Below are 14,439 nucleotides of genomic sequence, written 5' to 3' on the forward strand. Positions count from 1 at the left end.
AGGACACAGCTGCTCCCCCACAAGTCACAACCTTAAACACACTGGAGATGGAGACAGACAAGCAAAGCAAACACCACTGAAAGCACAAACTCTCGTGTCAGAAAGCAGAGAAGAAAGACTTCACAAAACAAATGGTCACAGGGAGATGCAGCAGCCATCTACTTACTGTGAAGTGTCCAAGGGGTAGTTCTGCCTAAAGAGAGGACATCCTTCAAGCTATTTTGGAAAAGCCACTCTGGGAGCTCAGCCTTGGCACTGGAAGGGCAGTGCCAGCCAAGGCAGCCCTGTTGGCACAGGGTGGCACAAACAGCTGCTGTGTCCAAACAGTGTGGTGGCAATTCCCAGTGTCTGACCAGTGTAGGTCATATCCATACCTTGGCCTGGCAAGCCTGCCTGAGAGCTGAGCAGAGCACCAAGCAACATCATTTCTCATCCACATGCTATCACCAAATAACGCCAAACTCCAACTTAACCAGTTTTGTTGATGAAGCAAGTATATATTTTTAAATCTCAGAAAACATAACCACATACATGAGAAAATTCTATTTTATATCCCTTAAATTATACTTCCTCAAACTGGAAAACAGGATGAAGAGGATCTGGTCCCCAGACCAGTGATCCAGAGCTAGAAAGCACTATAATTAGAACCGGGACTGCGACTGAAGACCCCAGGTTGTTAGCAAAACTAATTAGCTAATGTCATTAGAAAGCAACAGAGAATAAGCAAGAGCCGACTCAGACTCTACAGCAATCTAAGCAAAGGACAGTTTAATAACTGTACTTACGATATGTTTTAAAAGGAAAAAAAAATCACTTCATGGAGTAGGTTTCATCCTGGGCAATATCCATACACTTGGACTTGGCAAAATGGCTTGGAGAAGAGGGTTTCATCATAGTAAACACAGCTACTTCACAGCAAGATTTATTAATACATCCAAAAGAAAGAAAGAAAATCATTTTGTCACACTATATACAGATAATACATACAGTGTTTTATACACATATTACATCAGTTTTTACACAAGAAAAATATACATAAAAATGTAAACTTTTGTATACAAAAACCCTTAAACAAATTAAACAAGGACCAGATAACAAAAGGAGACCAATCTATTATCATTTAATTGATTTTTTTTTAAATGGTAATACAGTACATTCATTGAGAAGTATGAGGAACATGTGAGCCAACCTTTCCTATTTAAAGGGAAAGTACAAACACAAGCTTTCCTCCCCGCCCCTGGAATGCTGTCCGTGAGCCTCCAGCACTAGAGGTGGTGTGAGTTGCCATTGCTGCCAGGGCCCCTGAGGGAAGGAGCCCTTGTTCACCACACTGTCCCCAAGGGACACATGCACAGAAGCGAGCTGGGCTGGGCTGTTTGTGCGTATTAGCCAGGCTTCCAGCTAATACCATGAGACGGGACGCGGCAGTGCCCGTTTGTATGTTCCCTTTAAGCAGTCATTCAGTGGATTAGCCTTGCTGGAGGAAGTTGCTTATTTTTCCCAATGTATGGTATGCTGAACACATGTGTCAGATATGAGAGGGAAGAAGGAAGGGGTGTAAGAGACTGCTAATCCTTGCTACCATGCAGTTACTTCAAAATCAGGTACATTTGCAAGCTACAATTCACTGGTTCAAAATACACTGCCTCACCTTTGCTTTCCCACTGCAACTTGTTTACATTTTAAACTCTAGTGACCGAACAACTGTATGAGGCTCTTTGTTACAAGGCTGTTTCTGATATCAAAGCATGATCAAGCTACCTTTAAAATGACACCAAACACAAACTTCTCGGAGACAGCCTTAAAAAGAGAGAGCATTCCCTCTAAGCACTTCAGATTGTCCATTTGCCACCTTATTTTATCAAGTCTAGGATAAATATATTTACCCTGAACTGGAAAAAGGATATTGGTCGAGCTTCTGATATCTGTTTTGCTCCATTTGCAGATAAATATTTTTGGGAATTAGAGGGAAAAAATCCCAAAAAACAAAGCCAAATTTTAAAACCTCAGGCATAAAAGTAAGAAGGGAATTATTTAACATGTTGGTGAAAAAAACAGTTGCAGAAACTTGAACTTGTTGGAAACAAACAGACGATAGATTCCAATGAAGGCTTCTCACATTAAATAAGTTAGACGGGTTACAGACATCTTCAATAAAAACATCCATCCTCCACAAAGTATGTTAAAATGAAACACAATAGTGATGCACTGGTATTTCTCCTAAAAAGGACAGAAGGACATGAAATCTCCTTAGTGATATCAGTACTATTGAATGTAGGAGGTGAACAATGATTTACGAAAGTAATGAGGGGAAAAGAAAATCATGAATCATTTATTATAATTGGACAAAAGGGGGATGGGGCAGAATGTAATTACTGTATGCCTCAGAAACATCTAAACGAAATAAATACTTAGAAACTTGTGTTTCCATTTCTTTCACCTAAACGAGGGTGGGAATAAGGGCTTGTCTGCTTGCTTTTGTTTTTTTTTGTTTCCTTTTTTTTCTTTTCCTTTTTAAAATAACAACCCTTCTAGTAAAAATTCAAAAGACAATTACAAATGGCTTTAGATAATTAAAAGTCTCCTTTTTAAAATAAAACTTTGATAACACATTTCTCCATTTCTTCTATATAATGCAGCTTCAGTGAGAATAAGTAATAAGGGACAGCAATTTGCAAAAAAAAAAAAAAAAACTGAGAAAAAAAAATGCCAACCAAGTTTTCGTAACATATACACATGTATATGCAGGACATCTACACTCTATATACATATTTAATATAGGTATGCATGAGTATATATCAGGAGATAACCAACAGGTACATTCTCCACATACACAAACTGAAATAGCGTAATAGGCGTGTGCGTATCAATCCACACTGTCCACACGCAGTACACAGACATCCATACACACGCCCCAACATATGTATCATAGAAGCCATGTGTGACTGCATGAAAGCTCAGATGGAACAGTTCACCAGTTACCTTTTTCTAACAGAAATGCAAGGAAGACAAAATTCCATGGCTGAATTGTGGCCAAGAAAAATTGTGTCATAGCCATATTGAAAACATGGAATCCAGTATGGCTCGATGACAGAACTGGAGCAGCACTCTCCTCTGAAACTGAAGCCTAAGATACACAGCACTTCAATGTGACTGAGCAGGTTGCTGACAGCTGCTTTCTGCTAAAAGGATATAGAAGCTCCATTTAGCCAGAAAACAAAACACTTCAGCCCATAATTTACTTGCATAAGCAATATTACCCAATACACAACTAGATGCAAAGTGCTAGCATGTTAATGGTCAACTCTGCACTCCATTTTAAAATCTGTTTTATGATAAAGTGGAACAAACTGTGTTTCTTTTGATATGTTTGATGACAACCCCATTGCTCAGAACAGAGCACAGGGCTGCCTTCTGCTTACTTCCTGTGTTATGGGAGATACAAATCAAACTTCTTTTTTCTCCCTAGGGTTGAAAATTGGAAGGTAGTATTTGGTGGGTGCAGTTGTCTCATTTTGACCATTTAAATATAATGCTGGGTTAACCTTTTAATATGCTAGGAAGCTCTGCATCAGGTTCCATGAAAAGTTTGTATTCATCTGCAAATCAATCACAGTCCTACTGAATCACAATTGAAGCTGGGGAAGTTGCATAAGTTCAAGCAGATGCTCAGGGCCCAATTCAGCTACCACTCCAGTCACCAAGAGAATTTCCCTCATGCATAAGCAGAGCTGGATTGGGCCATTAAAGCTGATTGCTGCTAGCAAGAGAAACTGCAGAGATGCAGGGACAAGGAGGAGCTGGAATGGAGGCAATGGAGCAGGGAAGCAGAAGAAGTTGGCATTTTGCAAGAGGCCTCAAAGAGACTAAATATAAAACAAAAGCAGAGACACAGAAAGGAAACTCCACTGCGAGGGCTGAGGTAACACAAGCCAATGGTGGCCAAGCTCAGATCAGTCTCTGAGTCATCCAGACCCCTCAGAAGAATTTAGAACAACTTGTCTGGCACAAGTGCTTACCTGTTACACATATGTTAGGTGGACAGTCCCTCTCTTTAGCTCACACACTCACTGGTGTTACAGCTAATGTACAGGTGTGTGACACAAGGTATATTCCACCTATCAATCTGTATGCATGTATATATAGATTTAGATTGATTGCATTCATACATATTTATTGTACTTCATGAGGGCAAGTCCACATTCAGCAAAATGCTTGTTATCTCATATACAGATATACCTCTCTGTACACAAAAATGGGTATATTCTCCTCCATAAAGGCATAAAGATTTATGCTCCTAATTCCCATTACCACCAAATAAGCAGAAGAAAAGGCCTCTGACAACTTCCACCACCCTAACCTTTTGCCTCTATGCATATGTGTCAGAAACAAATTGTGGAGAGAAGGAAAGGGAGAGAGATGCCTGGGGGAGCATCAACATCATGATATGGAGGGGAATAAAAGAAAAACTGCAAAAAATTTCAAATTTCCATTCAATACTAGAAGCTCTGTTTTTCTAAAAAGGTTTCTAAAGTCACTGGGATCATCATAGAAGTGATACTGTATGAATAAATAACAATTAGGCTACTTTCTCCAGCCTAAATAGAACAATATGAAGAGTAAGCCAATCTGAAGAACGTTTCTGACTTCTCACAATTTCAAATGAGAACTCCCATAAAGAAATCTTTCTTCTCCAATTATGAAAAAAAGGTAAGTGGTCAAAATCAAATTCAGAATTTTACAGCCTAAATGAAACTCCCTTGACTGAATGCGTATTTTGTTCTGCAATCCCACAACAGAAATTTTGGGGCAAAATTGATACACACAAACATCCTCAGAAGAGAAAAAAAAATCTGCTTTGGAGACAAGATCCTTTTAGGAATGGAGACCACTGCACAAACAGCACCCCTTACAATCTAATTGGAAAACACAAGAACACTGATTGACAACATTTTCCAAGTCAGACCGTAGGAGATTCAGGTATTAATTTGCAAAGATACAGCAATTCTCATGCCTCTCCATCCCACTGAATGCAAACCTTCCCATTCAGTTTGTTCTGGAAAACTCCTTTCTTCCATCATTCCTCCTCCCCCATTTGTTTTATTTAAAGGCTGTCTTTGGGAGCTTGGTATTTTCATGGCATTTTAAACAGGGCTCAAAGCAACTCATTTGAAAAACAGTAAAATTGACATGATATCAGAGTTAGCCTCATAACAGAAGATTATATAGTAGAGAGTTTCAGTTATTTATATAACAGTGAGGACATAACAACCCCCTACTAAATAATCACATTTCTACAATACATTCCATCACCTCTTGACTACTTTTCTCTTTACAAAACTATGACCTACATACAATATACACATTCGTATCACACATACATCCCCCCCCAATGCATATTTTTGTGTGTATATATAATACATACATGCACACAAGCAGTCTAATTCTATTTATAAGTCACAGTGGGAATTCCTTTGTGAGGAAAGGAGGGGAAAATTCCTGAATAAGACACTGTAGATTCCTAATGTTCCAACTTTTCAAATTCCAACTCACAGAGCTAACTGGAAATAAATACATTTAAAAAAAGAAAAGGTCTTACAAACTTGGTTCACAACTCCCAGCTACAGTAGTTGGATTTTTAAATTTGATCTATTTACCCTGTAACTAAATTTCTAATCATAGGTACAAACCACGGATAAATTATTGCAGAATGTAACACTCAAAATTTAAAAAGAGTTATAGGAACAGTAATATAAGGGTTAAAAAGAGTTCTATACTTGTTGATACAGGATACCATTTTATTTTATTTATATATATATCTATATATAGATATAGATATCTGCAAGGTAGCAAAGAATAGCTGTACACCTTGACACGGCAAAGATCCAGTGTAAAAAGGTGCTTCACTAGTTTGTTTTTCCAAAAAAGCTTGTATATAATTTTATAGCTATTAAAAACACATATGCAACATAATTCATTACACTCAATACAGCTTTAGTATAAAACTTATAATTTATGAGGTGATGTTAATAGCATAAATTAATATACCATTTCTCTTAAAATCTACAATAAGTATTCTGAAAGCTCATTGGGGAAGGGTATCTTTAAATAAAAAGTTTAAAGCTGAGCGTGATGAAAAAGATTCTGTATGTTGAAGTTGAGATGAGAGCCCCGAGAAGAGAAAGAGTCCGTAAGCCAGACACTGTTGACTATAAAACTGAACAAAGATTTCTCCTTCTTGCACTCTCACTTAGGTGACGCTCTACTTAAATTATTATTTACTTTTAAAACTATTAACTTTTTTCCTTTTTTTTTTTTTTCTTTTTTTTTTTTTTCTTTTTTTCTTTTTTGTTAACTGCCCTTATTTCCACAAGGAATCCCTGAGACATACCCAAAACTGTACAGTGAAGGTCATCACTGTTCAGAGAAACTGGTTCAACCCCTTCTGGTAGGATGTAGCTATTTTGCATGAGAATCAAAATGTCCATCACTTCAGAATGAATCTACTTGCACCAGAACCAACTACACTGTTTAAGATGCAGGTTAGAGAGTCATTTCAGGGTAAATCAGTCCACTCCAAGGTAGAAGCCAATGCCATCGCAGTTAGCTACATCACAGCAACCTGCACCAAAGTTAAAGTTTTCCAGAGGATATCTGGGAACGTTACCTATCCAGAGTTCATCTCCGTGGGCACCAGCTGACAAGGAGAAAGCAGGTTAAACATTAGCATCACTGGACCAAGTTCAACATGCCTATGTGCTCACACATGGGTAACTCTGGACATCTCACTGTGTGTGTGTTTGGGGGACTAGCAAGAGGAAGAGGAGGAAGAATGCATTTTTCTACAGCAAGTACACTTTATGGTCAAAAGCCTAAGGTTCATCCTATTCACTTTCAGACCAAATTCTACGACCTCAAGTAGACTGAAAAGGTGCCAACACTTACTTCAAGGAGACAGATAAAAAAGCCTTTTCCAACTAACTATTGCTCTCAACTTACAGCCATGCTCACTTTGTCCTTTCATGCTTCCACTACATTACTTCATTCCACAGTAGCTACAAAAGGAGGAGAGTAAAACAGGGCAAAGCAAAGAACTCAACAACCATAAGAAGTACCAGACAGCAAAGGGAAAATAGTTAATACCATTTGGGATTTTTTTTAAAAAGAGGCTGAAGACACAAGTGAGAGAATTGTTTTAAGATGCATCTTTTCTAACTCCTTCTCCTTCCCCAAACTTTTTTTCCTAACAGTGCCTTTGTCTAGTTTTAAAGACAAGACTAAAACTTTAACTGATCAGAACTAAGGTCTCCTATGACCAGACCTCTCCTGAAGTCCAAAAGTTGAAGTTTAGTGAACGCAAATATAGATTTTTGTCACCAATCCTCCTTACTTTTATTTGGGCTTGAGTGTATTAAGAAAGAGTAATTTAAATTTTAATTCGTGACTTTCTACTGATACACATCTCAAATGAAGAGGAACTTCTCAGAAGGTAAAATCTTGCTAAAAATGCCTCAGTATTCACTGCTAGCATGTGCACACCCATGATCAATGTTGTACCCTCAGTATCTAGTTCATGACATATTAGCATGCTGTGAAACATCTCCCTACTCACTGATCTGAAAAATACTTTGTTCTATTGCACTGTCATTCCAGCATCCAAATACATGTTATGAATTGCAGAAATCTCTCCTCCAGTTCATCTTACAGTCAGATTTGCTCAGAACCACAGAAGACTTACCAGCTGGCATAACTTACATTGGAGAAGTATCTGAGAATGGGAAAACAGACGCAAGAATGATGAAGAATGTGGAGTGGAAGGAAATAAAGGAGGTATGAGAAGTAGCCCACAAATCCCCATCATTAAATGTTACCCAGAAGATCAGAAAGACCTTGTGGTCAGAAGGTGAGAAAGACCTAAAGATCCAGCCAGCACACTAGCCCCAAACTATTCCCTCAGTTACTCTTTCTGCCACTACTGAACCTTGCAAGAGGTCTGCACAGGAGAGTCCTTCACATGTAGAAACACAAAAGGAAAAATACCCCAGTTCCACCAGGGAAGCTGCCTGGACAGCCACACAAATGTCTCACTGCCCAACGTCACTACAGGTAACTTTTCTATTGTTTGTTGGCTGAAAGCACCTCCTACCATTGTCCTGCAAGTCTTGAAAGGTTAACTGCAGGTAGCTGATTATCTAAAAACGTTTCCCTCTTCTCTGCCCAAAGGCTCATACTGCTGGAGAATTCATGAGCAGATTTAGCTCACTGCAGCACAAAGACAGGGAGAAATACCCGTGGAGGCCTGGCAATGCCTACAGGGATATCCAGCAGCAAGGAGGCTGCAGGAGCTCAGAGAACAACTGGAGCTCAGAAGCAGCACAGGTAGCCACCAGGGCCAGCTTCTCAGGGAAGAAAACTGCCCACTGTTTATTGTACACCTTTGCAGGACTCTCTTGGCAAACAGATTCAAACCCAGAATGCATGTAGATGTGGTTACAGCAAGACAAGGTTTCAAACTGAATATGGCTGCTGGTTTGCAGGCTCAGTCTGAGGTCTTTTTCCTCGGCCATGCCCCTAAAGCCAGTGACAGCTCACAACAGAAAATCCTAATTTTTCAATACTCACCTTCCTTTTATAAAAAAAATAAAATAAAAGGCCACTTCTTTTGGCTTCTCTCTGCTATTAGGTACAATTCCTCTTTGACAATTTATTTTCTCTTATTTTTTGCCTAGCAGGCAATAAGCTTCTCAGGGCTTTCAGTGCTTTCCAAACCAGAACTGCAAATCCCCATTTTCAGTTGGAAATCTAGCTGTTGCCATTTTCCCCACAGTGCCTGAGGCAGACCTGCAACTGTGCTACCTCTCAGCGTTATCAATTTAGTGCCTTTATGCTCAGCCATACATAGAAGCATGCTACTAATGAGAAGGGATCTAAGCAAGAACCCAGAGGAACTGGAAGGCAGGAAGAGACAGAGTTCTTGTATCATAATTATGAAGCCAAAGAACAAATCAACTTTGAGGTATCTAAGTGCATATGGTTCCCCTCAAAGCTGGTGTAAGGTCTTCTTGGGTGAAAGGAAACGTCAAAGCATGTCTTAGAGAATGCCTTATGCACCAGAAGAGCATGAAGCTATTCCTGACAAGCCTCTGTACATTGTCAAAATTAATCTTGTGTTAAATACTTTTGTACAGAGACTAATTGAGGTGCTATTATTGCCAAAATTATGCAAATTATGTCTAATTTTTTTTCATTCTTTAAAACTCCAATCTTATGTGAGGGAATTGACTTTTAGGTTCAACTAGCCTTATTCCATTTGTCAACACATAAAGGGCACAACAGGTATTGAGCATCTGAAATTGCTACACTGGCTCTTTGGTGAAGGGGTGACAAGATGCTAATTGCTATGAGAGCTGATACTCAAAAACATTTGTGAGGGAGCATGGAATCTACTTGGGAACCACATAAATAACAGCCTCGAGGACCACCTTAACCAGGCCAGCAGGATTTCCCAGAGGAAGAGGTGTGAAATATCTCTGACTACACATACCTCTCAATTAGATCTCTTGCATCCAACAGTAAGACACTGATGCACTGAAGTCAGCATGTTGTGTGGGTGTAGAAAGCCACCTGGAATGATCCACCTTGTAAAGCTAAGATCAAGACCCGTAACTGCTTGGCAGCCATGAAACCATGAAATCGGTGGTAGTGAAAAAATGAGAAGTGAACCAGGAAAAGGCAAGGGTGGTGGCCCGTTTCAGAACACTGTGGCAGACAGGACAGGGAGATTCCTATTTCAATTGTATACAAACTGAAGTTTATTTTTGAAAGTGCAGCTTTATTGCAAACTTAGTTTGCTCATGGAAAAATGTAACGCAGTCAGTTTTCAGAGAAGAGTCGTCAAGCGATACACAAAGATTGAAATCTAAGTGGGGAAGAGACTTGATGTCCCAAGCTACTTTAAAGAAACTCAGGCACATAAAGGCCATTGATTTCAAATGGTAATAATGGACCTCCATTGCTCTGATAGCTTCTGAAATTCCCTGTCTAAATCAATGCACAGATTAGGAGCTGGGTTCTGTTCTGAGTTAGACCAGTACAAACTCACTGTGACCTTAGACTGGAAAGCTCCTCTGTAATTTACACCAACACAACCAAGCAGAACTCGGTTCTCAGCTCCTATTATCCTCTCTTCCCTCCCAGCATTTGCTAAGAAAGAGAAACATGGTGTGGGGCAAATATACTCTGCACTAGCTGCAGCTTCATTAGAAGTTTGATGGGCACAAGAACAATTTCAAGACCAAAGTCCTGAAACCAATACATAGAAATTAACACCCTCTAAAATTACATGAATTCACAAGCAGATTAAGGAATTAACCATTTGGTATACTAGTTCTCCACTTTTTTTCAGTCAGACATCGCAGCACATTGAAGAAGGTAGATGAACACAACAAAAATCATCTGCAAATCAAACAGTTGTCTCCTCAACAAAGTATGGGTAACATAATATAAAAATAAATAAAAGCCTTGTCAGATTTGCCTCATTCGCAATTATCACTGGGCATTCCTCAATCAGCAGGACAATCACAAGCAGGATTTCATAGGCTTCAATTAAACTTTTTATGTGGTTTAAAAACATTTAAGTGTTACAAACATATTTAAATCACCACTTAAAATATTCGGCTTATATTATTAAGATCTATTTTACCAAGTATGAAATAATGACTTCATAACAACAGAAGCATGAAAATAATTTTTGTTTCTTCCACCCATATACAACTGCAATTTCAGAAAAAGACATATGCATCATCCATACTCTTTTATATTTAAAGAGGACAGATCCTTCAAGAAAAGAGGGATAATATGATTGCTACAATCGTTAGAAGACACAAGACCTATCCCATTTAAACTCTGTTCCTTAGGAAGATGGAAGGAGAGGTTTGGGTCAGATATTTTGGTGTGTGCCTGACTGCTAACGAAATGAATTTCTATAGCAACTAAACTTCATTCAGTGATCCTTTCCTCAGAAAATTTATTAAGCCTTCCTATTACATGTGCTTGGTTCTCTTAATTTCCTGAAATAGACTGTAATTCACACAGGTAGAATAAAATCCATTGTCTACAGTACAAGACTGAAATGTAGAATTTTCTATTGTCTCTCATCTGCATCTCTGAAACAAACAAGGAGAGTAGAGACTTGTATTAAACAGGAGTTACTTTTACAGTCAAAGTCAGGTACAGTAGCAAGTTTGAGCCCTAGAGAGTCATAAGCAAATTCCTTCTTGATAAGGAGATACAAGTAAACACCTCAGAATTTCTGCTGCTATTACCTCTTGGTTTAAAGAACAAAATTAAAAAGTAATAACTATTTTAAGAAATCAAAAACCTAGCTGACTACTTTCTTTAGGAATTGCAATTACTACCGAAGAGTGAATAGTGTCATTAGCAGGTGATCAGCACAAACAAAACCATCCTGCAGACAGAAGAAATTGTTACCTATTTTGCATTAGTGATTTTTCTTTTGGTTTGCCATGACTGGTGATAGGTACCTGCTAGTTCCTTACATTCAGCTTCCCAAACAGAGCATCAAACCCTACAAATGTTGGAAAAACTATATGGCTCTCAGGGGATTAAAAACTGTCCAAGAAAGTCTCACTAGTTAGACATATTGTGAAAAATGCATCCATTTGAAACTTACAATGGGTCTGGCCTAGACTTGTGTGGATGGGCAGAAAACCAACCTAATTCTTCCTGTTTCAGCTGGGAAATTCCTGTCAGCCTGTCAGGCAAAGAGTTCTGGACAAAGACACACTTGAAAAGGCAAATCATCAATGCTACAAGGCCACAGTAATTCAGCAAGGAAGGAAATTTCTCACAGGAACCTTCTCTAATCCATGATCTATATTTCAATCCTTCTGTTTCTCTTTGTTTTCCTGGGCTAACTTCGTAACAGCCTTCAAATTTATGGGCAACCAGTCAACTGATCTCTTTGTTACTCAATGAATTACAAATCGTGATAAAAAAAAACAACCAAAAATCAGCATGCAGTAAGAACAGTGACCAGTTCTGGAAGGGGACAACTACTTCTTCACCAAAAGAAGAAAAGGAATCGCTGCTCCCTGCACCCCAAACACACACACACACAGAGGAGGTCAAGAGACTATGTCAAGAAACTGCCAAACTCATCCTTGAATTGTGATCTTGATTTAGGACTTCAGTGCACCACTCTCAAATCAATGTGTGCAGCCAAGTTTTCTATGCCAAATGCTACCTTTGGAAAAAGAGTAAATAAAAAAAAAAATCAAGAGATTTCTTCCCACTGGAAAACCTTCTACCAGATGCTAATGGGATGGCAAGCACTGATCCGAACCCTAGGGAACAGTAACATGCATCAGTGATCTGAGGTATCTTCCCATTTCTAGGTCTTACTGCTAAGATCATTTACATCCAGTAACTGTGCTGTATCCTTAAGGAATTATTGGGGAACAGTGAACCTGCCTGCAATAAATGAGCACCGGTGCCTGACGAGCACATGTGAATGCTACAGCAAGGTTCACAGAGGGCTAACCCTGGTCAGTACTGAAGCAGGGGTTTTCTTCTCAACCCCCTCTTAAAAAAAAGGGAAGAGAAGACAGACAAAATAAAGAGAAAGGAAAAAGGGAAAGATAGAAAACACAGGTCCCCCATCTACCTGCAGGGAGCCAGGCAGACAAGCTCAGTTGGAGGTGGTGAAGGGCGCGGATGCGTTATTGGTACTGGTAGCGGTGGCACCGGTCACTGCGAAGCCCGTGGGAGGAGCTATGGAGCTGTGGCTGGGCTGCAGGTCCTTGGGAATGCCACTGTGGGAGCTCAGCTGGTGCCCAAAGGCTGCGCTGAACTGAGGGAGCTGTTGTTTGGGGGAGGTGGAGCCCATGAGTTCAGCGGAGGCAGGACCCATGCCACTGAAACTGGTCTGCGGTAACCCCGGAAGCACACTGGAGCTGTTGGGGGTCACAGTGGCGAAGGCAGGCTGTGTGGTCTCTGAGTGCGAGGTGGTAGGTGGTGTGGACAGGGAGGTGGACAGGAGGTGTCCATCTGCACCAAGAAGGTTGCTAAACGGAGAGGGGTCCCCAAGATTGACCGGAAGATTTCCCCAGTGAGTTCTGGGGTTGACCACCCCGCTAAGTGGCACATCCAGCTGCGTTGGGAGCAAGTGCTGTGCCATCATGGGCATCTCTGCTGAGAAGGTAGCTGCCAAGTTATCACCAGAAAAGGATGTGGTGTGAGGGGATGTGATATGGTCACTGTAGGGAGACGGCACATGCTCACTATCATAATGGCTTCCATGGGGTGAGGAGTGTGAATGGTCACTGCTGTATTGCTGTCGTGAGGTGATCAGGTCATCTGCCTTGCTCAGCAGCTGGGCAGGGTGGGGCCTCTGGGAGGCATGGCTGCCATCATGAAGTCCATGAAACTGTCCCGGGAAGGCTCTCTCCCCAAGGCCACTCTGGCTTATCAGAGTGGCAGAAGTAAGGCCAACGTTGGCTGGGGCTGAGAACTGCCCCTGGATCTGCCCTGCCAGGGGCGTAGGTGGGTTGGACAAGGTAGCAGAACGGAGCAAGTTCTCATCCAGCTCCAGAGCGGAGAAATTATCGTGTACTATACGCCCATTCAACAGCTCCCCCAGATCCGTGTTAACCTCTCGACTCAAGGACTGCATTCCTGGAGCTCCAGCACCTGTAGAGAACACCCCTATCGCTCTATCTGCCAGCTCCTGAACTGGCACACCATCTGTCTGTGTAAGTACTCCAATGGTACTCAGGCACTCAAGAGAAGTTACAGCCTGCAGGGCCCGTTCCAGTTCTTCAGCTTCTTCTGTGGTTGGAAGAAGATCTCCATTTTTACCTGCAAAAACAGGGACACCACCAGTTAGTGCACTCTCAGGTGAGCCTGGCCCTGGCACTCAAAGGATGAAGATGTACAGACAGTTCAATACAGAGCTGCACTGTATGATAACCTTCCAGCATGGCTTCCAGTACACAGAAAGTGTCATTCATCAGTGTCCACTAAACAAGCAAGGTAAGAAAACCATGAAATTACACCTTCCTCTTCAATTGAAATTCCCCTCTGCCTGTTCCCTTCCACATACTATAGTAGGAGATGCCTCTTAAACCTCCTAGACTTAGAAGTAAAAATGCTTAAATAAGACCTTCAATGATGCAATAACACATGGTCCTCTTTCTACTTACCACATTACAGCCTGGACCTAAAATTTACAGAGAACCACATTACAGCCTGGGCCTAAAATTTACAGAGACAGTATAATTCAGGTTAATTTCAATTCAAACACAGTCTGATGTCACATTGTAGTATCAGAAAATGACCAAAGAAATCACGTACCCAACTCCAGGCTGTTCTAATTTTTTTGTTATAAGTTATAGGTACTGAGCTTTAGAATGCAGAAAT

At 40.5% G+C, this 14,439-nt stretch overlaps 1 protein-coding gene across 8 annotated transcripts in view; it reads right to left on the reverse strand.

The window, feature by feature from the left end:
• Nucleotides 1-751: 751 nt before the first annotated feature.
• Nucleotides 752-14,439, reverse strand: part of INO80D (INO80 complex subunit D) — a 45,714-nt gene continuing 32,026 nt past the window's right edge. For 4 of the 8 annotated variants that reach the window (XM_063162324.1, XM_063162330.1, XM_063162326.1 and 1 more), the window contains one exon: nt 752-13,878. In XM_063162324.1, coding sequence (XP_063018394.1) covers nt 12,710-13,878 — 1,169 coding nt within the window. In that variant the 3' untranslated portion in view covers nt 752-12,709. The remainder of the gene's footprint in view (nt 13,879-14,439) is intronic. The other 4 variants (XR_010028590.1, XM_063162331.1, XM_063162329.1 and 1 more) reach the window with 4 other exon arrangements.

This window comes from Melospiza melodia, chromosome 8, assembly GCF_035770615.1.
Source record: "Melospiza melodia melodia isolate bMelMel2 chromosome 8, bMelMel2.pri, whole genome shotgun sequence".
Lineage (NCBI taxonomy): Eukaryota > Metazoa > Chordata > Aves > Passeriformes > Passerellidae > Melospiza > Melospiza melodia.